At 35.7% G+C, this 22,177-nt stretch overlaps 1 protein-coding gene across 1 annotated transcript in view; it reads left to right on the forward strand.

Moving 5' to 3' along the window:
* Positions 1-21,908, forward strand: part of TPO (thyroid peroxidase) — a 43,793-nt gene extending 21,885 nt beyond the window's left edge. The window contains exons 6-13 of the mRNA XM_077781767.1: positions 210-416; positions 6,048-6,563; positions 11,944-12,202; positions 12,720-12,890; positions 13,617-13,854; positions 17,345-17,553; positions 18,470-18,640; positions 21,748-21,908. Of these exons, the coding sequence (XP_077637893.1) occupies positions 210-416; positions 6,048-6,563; positions 11,944-12,202; positions 12,720-12,890; positions 13,617-13,854; positions 17,345-17,553; positions 18,470-18,640; positions 21,748-21,908 (1,932 nt within the window). The remainder of the gene's footprint in view (positions 1-209; positions 417-6,047; positions 6,564-11,943; positions 12,203-12,719; positions 12,891-13,616; positions 13,855-17,344; positions 17,554-18,469; positions 18,641-21,747) is intronic.
* Positions 21,909-22,177: the final 269 nt, after the last annotated feature.

Raw genomic sequence — 22,177 nt, forward strand, 5'->3', positions numbered from 1 at the left:
GTAGATGTTGGATTTTATATTATTGTTGGGTTGCTGGGCTTTTTTTTGTTTGGTTTGGTTTTAGTCAAACCATTAAAAGCATTCTACAACATAAAGTTGGGGAGGCGGATGATAGATTTTATCACTGTTCCCCCTACTTTGTAGTGTTTTATCACTTTGTGAGAAGTAAAAATTGTTTGACACTCAAGGTAAATTGGTTCTCTTCTCAGGTTCGTGAAGTGACCAGAAAAATTATTCATGCACCTAATGAAGCTGTTACTGAAGACAGCCTGTATTCTGATATCATTATGGTATGGGGACAGTACATAGACCATGACATTGCATTCACACCCCAGAGCACAAGTAGAATCACCTTCCTAAGTGGGACAGAGTGCCAGATGACTTGTGAAAAACAAAATCCATGTTTTCCAATAAAGGTAAGAGTCTAACTTAAATTCTTCAAGAGAAATTCGAAATTCCAGGCTTTAAGCAGGTGAGTAAAGTCAAGAAATATTAGAACACACAGTGATAGAAGAATCAAAAAAGTAAAACTATTGAATGAAACAGGTAGATATTTAATGGGTTTTTTTGTAGAGATGATAAACTATAGTTAATGTACTTAATAAAAACATCATTTTTTTTTGAACCTAAGGTTTATGTTGCAGAGAAGCCTTACTGGTTGCTCCTAACATTATTGTTCTCAGGCTTCAAGGTTTTGAGCTCCATTGGGGAATATAGCAAAGTAGTCATGTACATTTTCAGTCAGATAAAATGAAAGTATCTTAACATTACTCACTGAAAGCAAAGATACTTCTTCCAGTTAATGCAAACTTTCAAAGAGAGCTATCTGTTCAATGTATGTATAAAAATGATATCCAGGGAGCTGCTGAAACCTACATACATCATATCTTTGCTTTGAGCAGATGGAAAACATGAGTTCAAAGATTGTTAGAGGACTAGAAGAACCATAAATAGGTATAAATTTAGGATACTGTATTCTTGATCACCTAATTTAAAAGTATAGTCCTTCTTTCACTCAAAAAATTTGAGTAGCAAAGTAAAACCATGTTTTTGTTTCTCAAAGTATAGCCTGTCCAACTCAGGCTACAGGAAAGGACCATGCCCATCACAGCCTTTGGTGATGTTCAAGTCAGAGCAACCTCAATTGCTTTACTTAGTGTTGGAGCTTGATTTTTGACCAGCTTGTCTATGTACTGCCTGTAGGGCTTCTATCAGAATAGAAAACCTTTTTTGCCTCAGCAAACTGTAGTTGATAAACATTCCACAAACTCCTTTTGCTTTAAGTGCCTCATTCCTCTTTCATTAAATGTAGAGGGAAATATTTGGCTAACTGTAAAGAGAACCAACTCTTAAAGGGTATTTGTTTAAAGGTCGCTGGTCTTCATATAGTGGGAGAAATTTAAATTTAAAATTTTTATGGTGGGAAGGTTAAGTGAAATTAATGAATGCTTACAATTTGACCACAGGCAAGTAAATCAAGTCCCTCTCACCCTGGAGATATGGACATTTGAAAGTTTGCAAACATATCTTGAGAGCATTCAGAAAGAGCAGAGCTTCTTAAAGAACCACATTCTTTCAGATAGTGAGCAACTGACAGTACTGAGTAACCTGAATCAGCTACAACAGCCCTAATTACTAAGAGTATGCCATAGTTCTGACAAAAATCCCTAGTTTGCTGTGATTCAAATTTCCATCTGGGGCAAGAAATTATTTTTTTCTCTTTATGTTTTTAAGTAACAGTCTTAGAAATATTCCCATTCCCAAAGTCTTACCAAGAGAGGTTAGGGAGGACACCCACTCCCTGACCAGCAGTGCTTTGTGTGATGTGAAAATGGATCCATCTGAAACACATGCCACTCCCTATTTTAAAAAGTCTCTTTTCTGTAGCTATAAAACTGCTTAAGTCTTTAAAAATAATTTGGTTTTATGATAAATTCTTTGAAATACCATGTCTAGTGTTGATTTTTAAGTGCAAAACTCCCACATTTTTTATTACTACATGGATTTTTTGATTGAGAGAAGAATCATACTGTTTCCTGTAACTTGAATGAAATGTGGATCACAGGGACCACACTGGTCTAATCACTGAACCCTGGTTAATTCAAGCCTCTAAATCCCATCTACTTAGAGAAGAAGACAACAATACAAGATCTTTAAAAAAGACTCCAAGGCTAACATTATTAATGTGGTAGAGGCATTCAGTGCAGAGGGATAAAAGGTGCACAGATTGTCATGGCATAGACTTGCAAGTGCATCCTTCAGTGCGCTAAACAAGGCACAGACTTTGGATTTCTGTCTTGGGGCTGTGATGAGGTTCAGAGAGCATGTTTCAAGGATGCACTTTAAGGTGAGTTATGTGACCATGTACTAAATCTATCACTGAGTATTTCATGTGTAACTAAATCTACCACTGGATGCTCCTCCTTCTCAGCAGTGTAGCCCAGCAGGAGGATGGCTCAAGGCTACCTTCTATGTAGCCATGATTGGCCATGGTAGGGGACATACAGCAAATTCAGTTACAACCCTGAAAGTATTAGACAAGTTTCTCAACTTGTGACCCCTTTACATGGTTACAGTCCCATGAATTTTTCAGTTCCATTTTGTTATTAACCTTAGTCACAGCTTTGATGGACAGATACAAATATAGTTGTTCTTTTGCTTTTATTATATTTGTTCTGTATTTTGTGACTGATTTTTCCCCAAGACAGAATCTGTATTTTAAAAAAAGAAAAAAGAAAAAAAGAAAAAAGGGACTGTTGCAGTAAATGCAGTAAATAATGTGATCAGAGGAACTAATTTTTGAACCCTGAAACAAAATGCTATTCCCCTCTAGAACTAATGTTCTTTCAGAATTATTAATTAAATAAATCTCCACATATTAAATATTTGGAAAACACCCACAACCAGTTTTATGCATTCACTTTGTATATGAAGAAACTGTGGCTGGTTTCCAGTGGCAGTGAAATCAATAGCATATTATACAGCAACCTAGACATAGAAGTTGCAGTTTGCACTCTTGCTGTTCCTACAAAAGCAGCACCCAAGGGAGAATCCACCCACAGAAAAGGACAACTGTGCCTGCAACTGCACATCCTCTCTGGGGGTTTCAGCAGGGAGAGGAAGCTCCTGACTGCACAGGTTAGGAAATCTGTCTAGAAAATATTCAGAGTCAGTGCAATTCAATGAAGGATCAAAAGCTGCAATAGTGCATTGATATTAATAACAAGTGTCGGTAAATGATTCATAGGTTCCCATTAACCATTTTCTGTGATTTTCTGTTCTGGATATTTTTATAATAAATTCTATAGAATTTCTCTCAGCAATTCTCACATAGAGGCTGTACTTTCTGGTAAAGCCTGAACATTCTTTTTGCTGTATATTTATGGGGTCCCCTAATGGGGAAAAAAACCCCAAACCCACTAGCTTTAGTTTACTCTTCTTTTATAACAGCTTGACATGCAGAACAGGGTTGTGGAGAAAACTTGTCATTCCTCAGATTATTATTTCATGTTAGGGCTGAGACATAAAGAAGCATTAGAAAGACTTTCATAAGAGAGCTACTGACTTTATTGAGTATTAATTATGTTACTGCCAACAAGATAGACATGACACATACAGTTAGCATGATGCAATCCAGAAAAGCTTACAGTTTTACCTGAGATTAAAAAAGTTAGAAAAGAAAAAGAGTCACAGAAAAGTGAGGTGATTTGAAAAAGGTGACATGTAACATGACAGGTTACTGTCTCAGCCACAAATAGATCAGTCATCTGCACTCAGCAACCAGCAAAGTGAGTCCCTGGTTTTTTCTTCTGTTTCAGAGCAGCAGCTCGCTGTCAAATGGAATCATGGACTCTTCTCCAAGTTGCATGTCCACAAATAAGCATTAATATTTTCCTTTTTTTCAAACTTTCAGAGATCTAAGCTAGGTTTTCTTTTAATCCACAGCAAAAAAAAAACCAAAAAACCCCCAAACAAACAAACAAACAAACAAAACAAAAAAAAAAAAAAAAACAAACCAAAAAACATTTACAAGGTAATTTCCCACAGGATAAATTCACAATAAAAATTTTCCTTTAACTAAATAACAGTTTAGAGATTGTGGTACACTTATACAATTATTACCTTTCTTAAAAGAATTTCACCATAACCAGGTTTGACCATGTATATATAATAACCATTTAAATTAACATGCAGCTATACAGGAAAACTATTGTGCCCCATAAGGGTTTTGTTGCAACTTTTTTCCCTTTAGAACTATGCAACACAAACAGAAACAAATCATATTAATTTTATTCATTTGTTTTAAAAAAACAAATGTTACTCAGTACCCATTTAGCAGAGAAAGGTCTCTTTTTTTCACTCAGATTATTTTTAATGTATTCAAATAATAATGTAAGGAACCTCTATTTTACACATTCAGCTGCTGGCTGCAAACTACTAATCCTATAAAAAGGGAATGGACAGCATTATGCAGCTCTGCCAGTCCCTTAATGTTCATTACTGCTGTTTTTTCTCTACTGGGGACCAGAACGGACTGAATTGAAATTGCAGAGGCAGTTAACTAAAGGTTATTCAGTATGACTTCATTCAGTGTTGATGTGCTTTACTGTGAGCCTGTGTAACAGCATAAAGGCATTTCCTACATTCTTTTCTCAGTGATACCTGAATTCTTCCCAGAATATCTCCTGATGACTAGAAGATACTCAGGAGATACTCAATGAAGATGACAGGAGATACTCAAACACACATAGGGCTGTGGCTGTCAAGTTCAGATATTTGTATTATGACATGAATTACCTGCTTACATTACCAGCTGAAGGGAAAAAGAAGCCACACTAATAGCAAAAGTCTTAATAACAAATGTTAAATAGAAAACACAAGACTGAGAAATTATTGATTTCAAAAATCCATGAAAGAAAATTACTTATTTTTTTTCAAACATAACCTACTTTGATTTGCTAAAACCTAGGCAATGATGAAATAATAGTAGAATTTCCTTACCAAACAAAATTAAACCATTTTTTAATGTAACTGGTTTGTTGGTATCAATTCCTACTGACATGAGCTTTCAGTTGTAAGAAAATTTCACTTCGTATAATAAATGAGGTAACATTATTATATGAAGTGAATTAATTTCATTCCAAAGTTGCTTTGTTACTTACTGTTAACCCAAATTTAACGACTGTTCTATCTTTGCAGACTGATCTCTGTATTATCAGAAAAAATGAAGCAGAAATTACATCACATATGCAGCATTCACTGTCTTCTGCCGAAAAGTTCTAAAAAATGAAAAGCAAGCAGATAGAATACAAATAACAGTTAGCTCAGGTGTCTGTATAAAATATTTATTTTCTCTTTGTCAGATTTTTGAATCTCATTATTTGACCTCAGTGTCTCAACTGTGTGGGGTTCAAACCAATAAAGGACTGAGAAATCTTTCATTTAGCCAAGTCGATGTGCAGCCTTTGCTTTTTATAAAGATGGTCAGAATTCAGTACTTGTAAGACAACTTTTACAGCAAAATAATGTGGCAGAAGACTTGTGGGGGACTGGTGGAAAGTAGAATGAATATTTACGTCTGTCCTTTTTACTTAGGAAGCTGGGTTAGAATTCAGTATTGAACCAAAGCTTTTACAGTGTGCTGCTGCAGACACTGAAACTCCTCATTATGTTTTTATGCATACAGGTAAACCTGCTGTTTCAGTTGCTCTTCAAAAGAACAGAATTTGACCAGATGTTCATGTCTTCACTCTGATATATTTTATGATGAATTTTGATTGTAAAGTCAGACTGATTTAGATGTAGATGTATTACATCAATAGCCTATGATAGAGTAAATATTTTGGGGTTTATTCATCTCTGCATAAAAAAGATTCATCTTTTTCCTCCAATCTAAACAATCTATACACATTTAGAATATATCACTCCAGTAGATAGGTCTGAGCAATGAAAAACTGAGAGAGCAAAGGTAAATATTTAGACAAGACTCAATTCAGCATCCACAGCAGTTCTCCTCACCTCAGAAAATACCCTTATTTTGTATGCAGGTAACCACCAATGATACCTTATCTGCAGGGATGGATTGCCTGCCCTTCTACCGCTCATCTCCTGCATGCGGCACTGGCGATCATGCTATTCTCTTTGGAAATATATCAGTGCTAAATACAAGACAACAGATCAATGGCTTAACTTCTTTCCTTGATGCCTCTACAGTCTATGGCAGCACTCCTGCTGTTGAAAACAAACTGAGGAATTTAACGAGCAAAGAAGGCCTTCTTAGAGTGAACTTAAAGTATTCTGATAACCATCGGGAATACCTGCCTTTTACAGACCAGATCCCATCCCCTTGTGCTCAGGACTCAAGTGCAAGTGGAGGTGAGAGGGTGGAATGTTTTCTGGCCGGGGACAGCCGCTCCAGCGAGGTGACGTCCCTGGCTGCCATGCACACGCTGTGGCTGCGCGAGCACAACCGCCTGGCCCGAGCCCTCAAGCGCATCAATAGCCACTGGAGCGCCGAGACCGTCTACCAAGAGACGCGCAAAATTGTCGGTGCCCTGCATCAGGTTGGTTTCTTCTTTGCTTATCTACACATTGCAGTGAATATCTCAGAACAGAGCTCACAAAGCTTCAAATATGCTTCTGTAGGGGGTTTTTGAGATCACACTACCCTTTCTTTCTCACATATTTCCATGGTTCAAATATGGCATATTTAAAGTTCGTTTTGCTTTCCACTTTCCCTAATGCAATGTCCCGGTGCTTAGTTTGTCTAGGCAACTTAGTGCTCTGATTTTCATGGCAGTTTCTCTACTCAGATGCATATTTATGCGGGCTTCTCCAATGTCTGTTTTTTTCTATAAAAGAGGCCTGTTCAGATGATTTTTTTTTTGGTAAAGGAAATTATTTTAAAGTAATGTATGACTCTGTATTTATATAATATACAGAATGTTTACTTTCTTACAGGTATATAATAAATAATAAAACCCCTGTGTAAAAATGCCTGTGAAGTTCTCAGTGAAGTAGTAATGCACAAACATCAGGGGCTGCTTTTGACAGGAGATAGCAGGAGAAATAAGAATGGGAAAATACAGAAGAGTCCATTAGGATGTTTATATTAGACTTTTTTTCTGACTTACAATTTTTTTCAGTACCAAAGGAGACTTTTTTGAAGATAAAATGGGGAAGGATGCAATAAAACTTCACTTTTCTGAACTTTCACTTTTCCTTTCTTCTGCCACAATTTTTAGAGTGGAATAGAATACGAAGCATGTTTCCTTTAAGAAACTACCTACATTATCTAATGCATTATTATGTGAACTCAAAGCCATATAGCTTCAGAGAAGTAACATACTTCACTTGATTGTATTTAGTCAGTTATTTTTAAATGTTTGGCTTTTGTTTGTTTTAACCAAGTCAGCTCCTCCGCCATAAATATGCTATTTTTATTACAAGAATGGCATTGACAAATCAGAATAGTTGTTAATGCTCATTAGAAGAAAAGTGCAAGTCCAAAAGCTGGCCTCTGTGCATTCATAGCCTTCTGGTTTGCATCCACAAACATTACGGCCTGAAAGAAACAGCTTTGTGCAAAGCAATGCACTGCATGGATCAGCACTGTTCATTACCTCTGCTGGTATCACAGACTAATGAGATTTGCCTGTGGCTCATTAGAAATGTGTTTGAGTTATATCTAGCTGGTTTAGAGACATTCAGGACAGATAATTGGAGTATCTCTATTAGTGTGGTATGTTAATTGGCAAACTAATGGCAGCTCTGGTTGAATTTATTTGAGATTTCCACTCTCAAGTTTTTTTTCAGTTGCTAGACATTTCTAAAATTCTCTTTTTTTGGAAGGAATACTTTCGAGCATAAGTCCTGCCTGTGGGTATGCAATTATAGAGAATTGAACAAAAAGCCTTTTCTTCTTTCTTGAATAAAGATGAAAAAAAATCTCCGCTTAGACCACACTTTTCTTCCTGGATGTTTTTTGGCACCATAAATATCTCTAGTGACAAGTATTTGATAATAGAAACTTGAAAAAGTTACTAAATATAATAATTGTCTGTTGATATCCTGCACAAAACAGATTTTTTTTTTTTTTTTTTGCTGCATTATACAGTTTCATTGCTAAGGAGTAGTAACTGTCCTTTCTATTTCATAGGAATGACACATGCTTAACTTAAGTATTAATACTACAGTATACAGTAGTAAAGATACATATTCTTATTCACCTCATAAGGTAATTAAATGACTCATTGTCATTTAATACATGAAGAAAAAATGTTCAGTTATGCAACTGCTAGTCTTAACATTACTATCTCATACATAAGAATTTTGCACACACCTATGCTGCTCTTTCTGGAGACAGTTTCCCCTGATGTGCCATTTGGATTTTGAAAGATGGATTATTTGGGACTAGTCAGATATAGTAGGACTTCTGCAGATCAATCTGAATCCAATTCTCTTTGATTTATTACAGTACCAGAGAACCATCTCTGAATGAATACAGTTGCTCCCTCTTGATCTCAATTTTAGGTGACAACTGCCTTTAATTTTCAGTGCACATGCAGGTGTTTATTTCACTTCTTTCTACATCTGCTAGTGTTCTCTGAGCATCTTGCATGGTCCAAGGCATGGGTTCAAAGTGGGTAACTTCTGAGACTTACATACCTTAACTACTTGGATGAAACTTGTTTATGAAATTAGATTATTAGATAGTTTCTCTCAGAATATGAGAGAAGAACAAATAGATAAACAATATATATTATAAAATAGTACGTCTTTAATAATGTCAGAAGCCATGTTTATAAAGTGTATAATTTAGACTATTAAAAAAATATAATAATATGTTCATTTTTTATGAAAAATTGAACTCTCATAAAATCACCTTTTACCCAAAAGTTTAGGACTTCAACATCCTCTTCATCATCTGTAAATCCTTCAGCACTTTCAGTGAGAACTACAAACTACCCATGAATAGCACTTTGATGAATTAAACATAAGTTCTGTATCTGACAGTTTTCTATTATTTCTGCAATCTTTTCCAAGTGCTGAAGCTTCATTTAAATGGCACTACACTATTCCTCTGTATTTACAGCTGGCCAATGGATATGACAAGACACACTTTTGGCTTTACTTATCCTTATGGGAGTTCACATATTTTTATATTCTCTCTTCCAACCTTTTTTTGTTTTCCTGTTTGTGCCCCACTTACACCTACTTTGGGGTATACTTTTGCAATGAAAGTGTCCTGAACCCCATGAAAAGTGGTAAGAATTTCTGGATCTTTTGCATCTAATTGATAATAATGTTTAGCTGTAATTTTGCCTGCTGAATGAGAAGAGTGCTGCCTTTAACAGTACCATCCTGTCTGACTTGCAGTATCCTAGTGTTTGCAGGTGAGGATTCAGTTAATTTTTCTGTAAACAATGCACATGGGATTCACGATATGATGCAAAATCTATACAAAGCCTTTTCTGACATTCAGATGCTGTTTCAATCTGGATACTTACCAAATGATTGGTGGAATTGCTAAGAAATTAGTGTTCTATTTTCTCTGATATGACTAAATGAATAGCATTTAAATTGTCTTAATTTCTCAGTAAATATATGGTTATATAAATTAAAAAGATCATATTAAAACACTGAGTATATGGGCCTCTGTTTAAAACACAGTGCTCATTTGTCATAATTTTCCACTAAATTAAACTGTTGGAAAAATGACTGCCATGAGATAGTAGAAATATTGATGTTACTGATGAAAATTGTTTTCTTCATGAGGCTTCTGCAGATCTTAAATGTGATGCTATGAGGTGATGAATGTAGCCTAAGAGGAGCTTGGATTACCACTAATCTCATAAATGTCACAAAGAGTTGAGACCACATAGTACCTTGCAAGTTCAGACTCAGGATATCCACATACATTCTTTATGCTCCTCCAAACACCCAAAAGTTAACTTTTTGTTAACAAATAGACTCAGAGTAAACCAGAAATTATGCAGCCATTCATTATACTAGTCTGTGATTTCTTTCTCTTATAGTCACTTTCTGTCTGAGTTTATTGACATATTTTGCAACAAGCACATTCCTTTGTTTCCGCAAGAGAATCCCATTTATTGAAGGAATACTCTACTTAAAGAAAGTACTGTTCATATTTATGAAAGCAAATAAACATTTTATATCATTATCTGAGAGAAGGGACTGCATGGAAAAGAATTTAAACAAAAATAATTTTGATGCTTGTCAGCTGACCTCTTCTTTAAACTTATATGTGTGTTAGTTGTAAGAACCTATAGTGATCCTCTCCTTGACTTCACACAGACAAATTTGGCCACATCCAGATATTACAGAAATGCTAGATGCTACTTCAGATGTGGTTCTTTGGCAGATTCCAGTTGCAGTATTGTATTCTTCTGTATTAGAATTTAGCCTGTATTGTCTAAAACTCATGTCTGTTTGATGGAGCCTCATTTAGCCTTTGGAAGTTTCCATCAGATGCCTCTCCTAGAGAGGGTACGCAGGCATAAGACCCCTTTTTACCCTTAGCCTTTTAATTTTTATGTCTTGAAATGGCAACCCCTCTTTCCTTATCAAGGAAATTAGAAGTGAAGATGTTGCCTCTGGAGCAAATGAAAAATCTGAGTTGCCCTTTCCTTCAGGGAGTCTGGTCTTCCTGAGCAGCTTAGCTTGGGATTTCATTTAAAATGAGCCAAAAAATTAGTCATGCCAGGATTTTTGTATCCATGACTAACCTACTCCTCCATAAGGTCTTTGATTGTAAAAACTATATCTAAAATTGGAACTGCTGGCTTGCAAAACCTTTGTGAATAAAGCAAAAGATTAGCTTTTCAAATGTCAGTGTCAGTATTAATTTCTTGCAATAATTTAATTTGTTTCATATGCTGCATTAAAGGAACTGTAAAAGGCATTCTAACATATTGTCTTTTATATATTTTGTTCACTGCACAACCTAGCCTGAAAACCTAAACCTCTACTTTCTGAGAAAAGTGATCAAATTGTGGAAAGGTTTGCTTGTCTGTGCTCTGTGCCTGAAAGAAAGATACAAGTTTTTTATAAGGTCATTTTATGCCAGCTAGTTTTTCAATACTCACTGTATCAAGTTCAAAGTACATTTGTCTGTATATTTATTGCATATCATATTGAATCTATGAGGTATTTTATTGAGTTCATTATACTTCATATTTATCTCATATTACTTTATTGATTTCAGCATAATCTTTAACCTATAATGCGTTTTCATTTTATTTGGTACATTAGAGTATTTCATGATTTCTCGTATGCTTTTCCAGGCCACTATAATACTATTATATGATAAAAGCATTTGACAGAAGGTGTTTATCAGTCTTTTCATTTTTGAAGTATATTTTTTAGAAGTCTATAAATTTATTTGAGTTTAGTAAAAAATGTCTACAAGGGGATTTTGGGCACCAGTAATTTAAAGCCTCATAATTTCAAATAAAAATAAAAGAGGATTTGTGTCACAAACATATGTCTGAAAATAGCATCTATTCACATTAGAAAGCATTCTTGAAAGATATTATAGTGCTTCTTGCTTTCATTGCCATTTTTAAGGCCATTATAATTTACATTTTTAATCTCAACACCCCTCCTGTGAGCTGGATTACCCCTGTGGTTTGTAAACGAGCAGCACTGGTAATCTCTGCTCAGGAGGTTTTGGTCCAGCATCTATGGGAAGACCTAACAGGGCCTGGCTGTTGAACTGTTCTGTGCTGTCCCATCAACTCTTCCAGTCATTTGTCCCCTTGCTGCAAAAATAAGACTGATATGGTTTTCCAGGCAATGCTGCCCTTAATTATGCCAAATTCTTGGGCATAGATGAGTGAAGAAAAAAACATTCAGCACCTGGGATGCATTACTATTTACCTATATAAAAGCTGAAATATGTTTCTTTTTCTTTTCTTTCAGATTATTACCTTAAGAGATTACATTCCCAAAATCATTGGTCCAGATGCTTTTAATCTGTATATTGGCCTTTATACAGGTTATGATCCCACAATGAATCCTACAGTTTCTAATGTATTTTCAACAGCTGCTTTTCGTTTTGGTCATGCAACAATCCAACCAATAGTAAGGCGACTGAATGCACAGTATTTAGATGATCCTGAACTCCCAAATCTTTATTTGCATCAAGTTTTCTTTAGTCCTTGGAGGCTCATTAAAGAAGGTATGATCTTATTTAAACTGTTTCTTTTGTTTTTTGGTGTTTTCCTCCTCAGAATACTGTAACTTTTTTCAAAGTTACTTATCATGAATTAGGAATGGGAGCATTTATTTAATTAAATTATTCATTTAAGTTGTTGATTGGAATTCAGAGCACTAAAAAGAACTTGAATTATTATTCCCAATTAAATAGTTAACTGAATTGGAAAAACATTGCCCTCCAGATTAAACCAGTCTGGTACATTAGCAATAGAAGAATGAATGATGATGAAGATTTTTCTGGGATTTTTTCGTATATGAACTTATTAACAGGCAGCAAATTCTTTTATACCTGAAGAAGATGGAGCTCTTTCATACCACTATTTTACTTTAAACTAAGGGAGAGTTTTGCATATGTTTGAATGTAAAAAACTGTGTGGACAATGTGTTCAAAACATAGAAACATATATGTGTTCACATTTGTTATGAAAGTTATAACAATTTACATATATGCTACAATACCATCCTTTTTATTTTTAAAGGAGGCTTGGATCCTTTAATAAGGGGTCTTCTAGCACATCCAGCAAAACTGCAGGTACAAGATCAACTGCTGAATGAGGAGTTAACAGAAAACCTGTTTGTATTGTCCAATAATGGTTCACTTGATTTATCGTCATTGAATTTACAACGTGGCCGTGATCATGGACTCCCAGGTCTATTGATTTTTCTTGATTTTTTTCTTCTGCCTGGTAACTGAAGTATAACTGCTTACATCTGGGATGCAGTCATGAGTTTTTAAATAATAGCTTTGGTAATTAGAAACATCACTTTAAGTCTCTTTAAAAATGTACATTGCTAATATTCTTAACTTTGTTTGAAAATATTAGACTGTTTTTGAGATTAAAATAATCTGGTAACTCTGGAATCTAGAACAGCACTAGTGAGTGGATGTTTTCGGCAGAAAGCCCCACTTCCCATCAGCAGACTATCCCCAGCCTCTGGGATAAGTCAGTTTAAGCACAGTCTCACTGGCTCCACCAACCACAGAAGGTGTTGACAGATGTCTCTAGGAGTGGTGTAGATGGCTTAGTTAGGTACGCTCTGCATTTTAGGAAATATCATACGTTTGTCACTGTTTTTTGCATTAGAGTTTTTACTCCAGTCAGCCCAGGTAAGATTGAACTAACAGTCAAGGAGTTAATAGCCCATCAGGCCATGGATATACCTGCTTAGAGGAAGACTGCTGGAGGTTAGTTCAGATCCTGCCATAATTTCTTTGATCAATTTAACCAATAATAGTAGACTTTTTTTATACATAACTGTCTATGACTATGATCAAGGCTGTCAAAATCCAGTCTTTCTAAATGTTAAAATTTTAAAATTTCATATATCATGCCTAACAGAGAAATCTAATCTTCCTTTAAACATCATATTTGCAGGTTATAATGAATGGCGAGAATTCTGTGGTTTACCGAAACTGGAAACTCACTCTGATCTGAATACAGCAATAACCAATCCCAATGTCACTGAAAAAATCATGGAATTGTACCATAATCCTAACAATATTGATGTTTGGCTTGGTGGTCTCATGGAAGACTTTCTTCCAGGTGCTAGAACTGGTCCACTGTTTGCATGTATAATTGGAAAGCAAATGAAAGCACTAAGGGATGGTGACCGGTGAGTTTATTATGAGTCAAATAGTGTGTAGAAACACAGTAGCAATAGAGATTTTACAGCTATTTATGTTTCAAACAAACCATTCTCTTGCACTTTTTTTTTTTTTACTTCCTTCAGTTTTGTTGGGTGAGCTTTTGATTATTCTTCTTTGGTTCATATGTAGTGTCAACTCCAGATGACATGGAATTTGTTTCTATGGTACTGAGGTGTCCAGCTGTGCACTCCAGCTGAAAATGCAAGGTGCCACCAGAAGTTAATTGTGCCAGGGGCCAGTAACTTCTGCATGGATGGATGTAGTACTGTGCAGCCTTTATTCCCCCTGAGGGCTGCACTGGGCTCAGGAGCTGGAAGAACCTCAATATTTTTCTTTGGCAACTGCAGCAAAATCAGAAGGGATAGGAAAAAGCTGTAATTCAGGCTTCACAGAGAGGATAATAAAACAACCACATACTTGGCCTTATGTGACTTGGGACTGCAGTGTTCCCAGAGTTGCCTCATTGGACTCAGCATAGGATGTCAGTTCAACCAACGCTGCACAAGTGTCACCAAAATCTTGTGCCAGTACAACCCTTCATACAAGAAAAGCAAGAGGAATGCAGCTTTAGGTCACAATGGGTTACAACAAGCTGTTTATATCTTGCTTCTGTTCATGAAGCAATGATAAAACCAAACTTTATTTCTGTCATGTACTTGTGGCAGTCATTTTGGATCTCATAAGACTACTAATTTAAAACTGCTCACACCATGCTAGCAGAGGTGTTTTAAGTACATCTGGGCCTTACAATGACCTTTAAGCTCTTCCTAAAAATCACTGTTGGAAAGTAACCAATATGGAAATAATCATCCAAGGCAGAATTTAAATCTGATCTTTAAGAAATGTTAATTAATTAGCTCACAAGAAAAAACAATGCTAATCATAAAGGTGATATTTTAATTGCAGAAACTGATAGACAACAAACATTCTACTCAGATGTGTTAAAAACATGGTTGAAAGTCCTCTGTATTGTACAGGCATACTCGTCCCTATCTGAGGAAGGAATATCTATGGAGGTCTTTTCAGCCTCCTTTCTATTATTCAGTAGCTTACACTATTATTTAACATTCAGTGTCTTATAATGCTACCCACATTTAATAAACATAAGCATAATTCAATACATTAACTCCAAATTGAGGAAAAGAGTGTTCTAATAATGAAAGAATTCCCCAGGTTTCTGACACAAAGTTTGTGGCAGTTAACTTATATATTAAATGGTATTCTGTCATTAATAACAAAGAAACTACCTAAGACAAGTTAGAAGGATGTAACAACATGTTATAGTTATCACATAATAAGAATGGAAAAGTCTAACACTCATTGCAGTGCCTGGTCAGGTAGTGTTGGGTGTTATCTGCAACTGCATCAGGGACACTACATATACTAGATACTCCAATTGACAGGTTTGTACACAGGGATTTAAAAATAATTCTTCTAATGTACTCTTTAAGTTCAAAAATCTAGACTACCTGGAATTGTCATCTGACTGAATTCTGAATTCTGATAGCTCTAAAAACATTTTTTCAGTAATTTGACAAAAATAAAATATTTTCTTCTTCCTATCTCCTAAACTCAAGCACTGTCTTAACCACATCACCTGAAACAAATTGTTTCCGATCCATCACTCTTCTTCCTCCTCTTCCTCCTCTGAATATTTTTGCAGGCTCAGGATTTGAAATATTTGGGCAAAAATTTTGAAGTTTTGACATACTTTGCATAGGGATTTCATCATCTGATAGAGATTGAATGAAGTAAACCATAATGTTTGTTAAAGTAAACAGCTATCTGTTGGGTAGATTTAAAAAATCATTTTTCATTTAGGCTGTAGACAAAACTGAGTTTTGTTATGAAAGCAGACTAGGTTAAAATGCATGTGAAAGGGGACATGACAGGTGTAGGAGAACTGAGTGGAGAAGTCTTTGATGGCTTTTGTTATGGGAAGGGGCCTTGGAATCGTCAGCGAAGTTTCAGGATGCTCTGAGCAGTTTAAGAGCAGTGGCAGGTGAGGTGTAGGATGAAGGCTCCTTTCTTTTTTTCTCCTTCCAGCCCCTCTATCTCCACTGCATTTCAGTGCTGCTGAGGTGTGGGACATTCACTCCACCCCTGGTTCTGTACATCGCCTCCTCCTCCAATGTAGGCAGAGTGGGATGAGTTTTTTAACAAAGCAGGCTTCTGAAGGTAACTAATGGCCTACAAATAAATCCAGCTTTCCAAAATTTCGCATGCACTTACCTTATTTAGCAGGTATGCTCCTGTTGGCAGCAGGATCCAATTTGCCCTCAAAAACCACCCTAGGGCACACTGGCCACAGTCTTCATCCTCCCCAGAACACAAACACAATACCAGACTTTCCATTTGTATGGTACCTTTACAGGCAGCTCATAAAAATCTTCAAATACTGCATACATGCCAAGTTTGCATAGAGTCCACAGTCAATATTGCTGTTCTGTTCTAATCAGGAAAATATAAACACAAACTCACAAACTTTCTAGAAACCTCAGCCACATGCCCCCTGTATTATGGATCATAAGTCCTGTGTTAAACCTGAGGTCAGTTTGTACAGCATGATCACTCCCATACTCTACTGCTGACTATCCTCAGGCATGTTACCACCAATCCTGCCTAGTGTTTGGGAAAATCCTAACTGGCCTGGCCTGAGTACCACAGGGAACTAAGCAGTGTAGCACTGCTTATCACTGTTTAATGTACTAATAGAGATGTTAAATCAAACTCTCCAGAAGTATTTTTGCCATTAATGACATGGCCTTGTATACAAAATGTTTGTCTTTCCTTTTCTCTCCAGTGATTTCTTTCCTTCTACCTTTTAATATATATGTGTATGCATACGTATATATGTTTTATAATGTCACCATTTAATACATATACCCTTGTAGCACCAAGTGGTTCCTCTCTTCTGACACCACACTCCTGATCTGACAAAAATAAGCAGGTCTTGTCTGTTCCAGACAGTCCTCTTAGCTTACTTTTTGTATGATCAAAAACATAATTACTGTCCAACCATTCAGTAAGGGCAAGCAGAATTCAAAATCTTTGGTATGGAGAAATCTGTTATGGTTACTCCTCCAATTCTTCTGTAATTTATGATTTAAACAATTTATGAGTGAACAGCACATAATGTGCATAGGAATAAGGATCCAGCCCAATCAAATTGGTCTCAAGTTTTTGTCTCAGGATTGTAACTTTTTTTGTGGACCTGTTTAATCAATGAAAAGCAATTCTGCTGGATTTAACACATGACCTGAGTACATCAGACTCACACTAGCCTTTTTATGACTGATTCTGTATGGTCATGGCATTTACTCTTACTATTGTTATATTCACCTATTTTTGCTGTAATTCTTATTTTTGGTCTTTTATATAAGGTACTATGAAAGTAAGAATAACCAGCTCTTTGAATTTGATCTTTTCCAAAAAAGTTTCTATCATTCTTTCCAGATTTTGGTGGGAAAATGATGATGTTTTCACAGAAGCTCAAAAGCACGAACTCAAAAAACATTCACTGTCCCGCGTTATTTGTGACAACACAGGAATTTCTGAAGTGCCAGCAGATGCCTTTCAACTTGGGAAGTTTCCACAGGATTTTAAGCATTGTAACAATATACCTGGGATGAATTTAGAAGCTTGGCAAGAATTTAATCAGGAAGGTAATCTGTAATTACCAATCTCTTTGGAGGAGAAGGCAGGGGAGGGGAGGGAAGAGGAGGGGAGGTGACAGTAAAGAGCAGTTGAATTACTGACCTTGTTTGTGGCAGATCTTGAATTGCTGGCCTGAATCAGACCTTTAGTATTTCTATAATTTAGAAGTGCGATCACAGAATCAGAGAACATTTTGGCTTGGAAGGGATCTTTATAAGACATCTAGTCCAACTCACCTGCAATGACCAGGAACATATTCAACTAAATCAAATTACTTAGAGCCCTGTGCAATCTGAATCCAAATGTTTCCAGGGATGGGGCATCCACCTCTTGGGGCAACTTGTGCCAGTGTTTCAGTACTCTTGTAAAAACTTGTTCCTTATATTTAATATAAATCAACCCTTTGTTAGTTTAAAAACATTAAAAACATTATCCTAGAGCAAGATGTACTGGTAAAAAGTTGGTTCCAATCATTCTGAAAAGACTTGGTTAAATTAACAGACTGCAATAAGGTCTCCCCGGAGTCTTTTCTTCTCTAGGCTGCAGCAATGACAACAACAACAACAACAACCCCAACTCTCACAGCCTCTCTCTGCAAAGGAAAGGTGCTCCAGCTCTCTGATTATCTGTGTTGCCCCACTCTGGACTTGATCCAAAAGGTCCATGTCCATTGTATGCTTATGCTGTATGGCAAGTTTTGTGAGAATTACAAGTCAAACCTGTAATTCATATAAATTCTTTTCCAGAAATAAAAAATTAAAGTCTTGATCACCTTAAAATATGTGAAAATTTTCACTGGAGTCAATGTTTATAGCAGTAATGGAGAATACCATCCACTTGCAAGTATAAGGGAATGTTGTAGTTTGACATGGGATATCAAACTTTTAATGTTTAAATCCTGTAATACAGACTTTCTATTTGTAGATGAACTATGTGGAACACCAAAAAGTGTAGAAAACGGTGACTTTGTATACTGCTCAGAATCTGGAAAATCTACAGTGACTTATACATGTCACTATGGATTTCAGTTACAAGGAGAGGAACAATTAACCTGCACAAGCAAAGGATGGAACTTTGAGGCTCCAGTTTGTACAGGTATCTATTGTTATTATTATTGTTATTATTAATTTCTGAATTTTCTAACAGCTAAAGTCCACTATAGCTCATCAGATGTGAATTCCTGCCTATGCTTTCTTGTACTTAGCATCCTGTGCTAATAGGTATAATAACACAAAAATGTGAAACTCTCTCCAGATTTGCTATCTCAATTTCTACCCATCCTGATTCAGCAATCAAGTTGAGGATGGGAAAATGGCACTAAAAATAGCCCAATTAAGCAAAAATCAAGTCTATTAACAGCCAGTGGGAGTGAGGGGGAGGAGAAAGGGAGGAAAAAGGCAGCAAATCGGAATTATACATTGCTTCCTCCTACCTTGAACATAACAGCATGACAGAGTGTTGTCATTTTCCTGGCATTGTTGCAATGGATGCTCTAGATAAAAATTGAACTTTGCACCACTAGGTCACGTGTTATCCTAATAATTTTAGTAAAAGTGAAAAAAAAAACATTCTGTGAATTAATAAGTGGAATTAAGGAAACTAATAATCACTTCAGGTCCAATCTCCCTCTCCCAAATATCTGAAAAAAGATTTGCCAGAAGTTAATTACTTCTGCAGGTACAAAAGTAGAGCAGGTGAGAAATCAGCAAAAAGACATTTTTGGCATATTTTTATAGGAGCTCTTTTCTGTAATTTTAATAATTTTTTATCTTCTCTTTTCTTTTTACCTTTTACTGTTTAGTAGAACAGATTAGAAAGAGAATGTGGCAAATATTTCAAGACTTTCAATCTTTATGCTATGAAGAATGAATTATCTCTGTTCACATTTTAAATGTGTGTGTTTATAATGGGGGGGTGTACATATATATGTATATACGTATATATGTATGTGTATGTATATTCACACTCCTCTGCTTTATAAGAACATGAGACAAAACTAAACCCAAAAAGGCTGTACTTCAGAATATATTACGGATGGTGGTAAAATAATTTAAGTGCAAGTGCTGCAGCTCATCCACAATAAAGTCTGCTTATCGGTATTTCTGTGATAGTGGAATAGAAAGCTCTTCATTCTAATTGTATACCTGGTATGGAAAAAGTCAAATGAAATTTGCAGCTCTTTCCTTTATTCACATCCTATTTATCCACTGAATTCCTCCCACATAAATATATAGAGAAATAAAGCTGTTAAATGAATTACAACAAAACCTTTTCAATAGATTCATGTTCTGGCAGTGAATGGAATAAATAAGTTAAATGTGAATCATTCACAAAAGTGAATCATTCCTTGTCCTAGTTTCTTTTAAAATGTTCAGTAATGTAAACAAAAGACTATATATCTGCTATAGGAAAACAAGATGTTGCATATATTAAAAAAGCAATGCCTTTATTAAAGGAAAACTATCAAAACCCACTTATGCAGATGCTACTTGAGTTTTACAGTAGAAAGCACTTTGTTCCACGCATGTCTGTGCAATATGTGCCCATTCTTTTAAATATTCAGCAAATTAGGGATAAATCAAGCAATAAAATGAGGCGGATAGAGCTTAGCATTTTTGCAGATGGTTTCAAAATTATATGCTGCTCTGGAAAAGACAGAGTGGCTTGCTGGCAAAAGCATAGATTCTGAGAGCTGTTAATTCCCGCTTACTAACTTGGGCTTTGACTGAAATCATTTCTATTGATTCAGGAAGTCATTTAGTGCTAGAATATGCTACCTTCCTTTATATTGAGTGATGTCATACTCCTGATAGATAACTCTTTATTTTGATTTCGTAAACTACTGCTCTCTGAGTAGCAGGGTAGACTGGTCAGATCTGACATGCACTATTTAGTGATGAAGAAGAGTTAGCTGCTTAGCAGATAGCATTACTACAGATCTGCGAAGTGGAAGCAGCATATTTGAATTACAGTGCAGGCAAAGGTGCAGCTTTTCTTTCCTGGATGATGAAGGGTTATGAAGTTTTAGATTTTTCCTGCATGTTAATCTTTTGACTGTCTTAGCTGATAAATATCTTTGGGCACACCTACTTTTTTGTACTAAAATTTGAGAGAATCAGGCTGATCCTATTTCCAAGGATGGAAATTGGTCTCAGTGACAATGCTAAAATAAGTCAGTAAATGCAAGTCAGTTTGTGATACTGATTGAAGTAGCAGATCAAACATCATGGTAGAGAAGGAAAGGAATAAAACCAAAAAGAGAAGACACTGAAGACTTGACTAGTTGTCCACACATGGGTTTGCAGTGCTTCACAAGACCTTTGGTCAGAGACATTAAACAAGCTGTCAGATATACAGGACCAATTGTAAAGCACCTAAAATAACACTAGACACCTACTTTTAGTCAACTTAATTTAGTCATGCAAGAAAATATTACATAGAAAAAAGAAAGTTGCAAAAATATGAAAAGACGGCTTTCTTTCCCTCACTTTCTCTTTTGCACTGCTCTTTCCTATTTCATCACATAAGCAGAAAGTGAGAGTGAAAGATCTTGAAAGGCCTTAAGAGCAATATGTGTATGTACATTTTCCAATGGATAATTGTTCATCTGCTCAACATTCTGCCAGGATACTGTCATTTTACAGAATTTACATAGCATCTAGAAACAGCCATCCTTGCAGTGATATCACAAATTATGGTTATAAATTTTGTAAGCAAAGCTAACCTGAAAATTTGAGTCCTCAAAATCATGCCTAGAAGTGCACAGAACTGTGTCTGCATTATTATTTTCATTATCTCTATAGAGCACAGGATGAAAACATATATAAAGGAAGTCAAATCTTAGGACATAAAACACATGCAAGAAGAACTCTCAAATTCAGGATTTGCATTTGCAATGCATTGGCTGGAAAATCCAGCCAATTTCCATTTGTAGCTTTTGGAGGATTATGAAAGCAACATTTTTTTTTTTTCCATAATTTCCAGCTTTAAAACAAACAAACAAAAAAATCAAAAAATCAAAAAAACCACAACACCCTACATTGTCCTTTAAACAGCAACAATAAAGATTTTTATCATTATCAGTCTCATTGAAAGGATATAATGCCTTTCACATATGAATCCTTGTAAAAAGTGTTTATGAGAAATTAGTAATCCCTTTGTAATTTGTAATTATTATTGAACACTGTGTACTCATTTTGCAGACATCGATGAATGTGAAAATGAAATTAATCCACCATGCCATCCTTCTACTATATGCATTAACACTAAGGGCAGCTACAAATGTCTCCACACTGATCCCTACAAGCTGGCAGAAGATGGAAGAACATGCATCGGTAATGGCTGTGAACCTAGAGTCCACTAAAATGTTCTCTGTTCCACTTTACAATGCTGTAAAAATTAATCAAATTACATTTTATTGAAGAGCTGTAAACATATGTGGAAAATCTCTACACAACCAGGGTATAAAGATACAGAGAGATTCTATAAATTAAGATGTTTAATAAATAATTCTGATAAATAAATAAGTTTTCATTTCCATTCCTATTGCATATAAACCACTAAGTATTTCCTGAAAGTGTATATGAGGTGGGAATCAAATTTGTCTCAGTTTCTCCTAGTTAGTATCTGATT

The sequence above is a fragment of the Lonchura striata genome, chromosome 3 (assembly GCF_046129695.1).
Source record: "Lonchura striata isolate bLonStr1 chromosome 3, bLonStr1.mat, whole genome shotgun sequence".
Taxonomy (NCBI): Eukaryota; Metazoa; Chordata; class Aves; order Passeriformes; family Estrildidae; genus Lonchura; species Lonchura striata.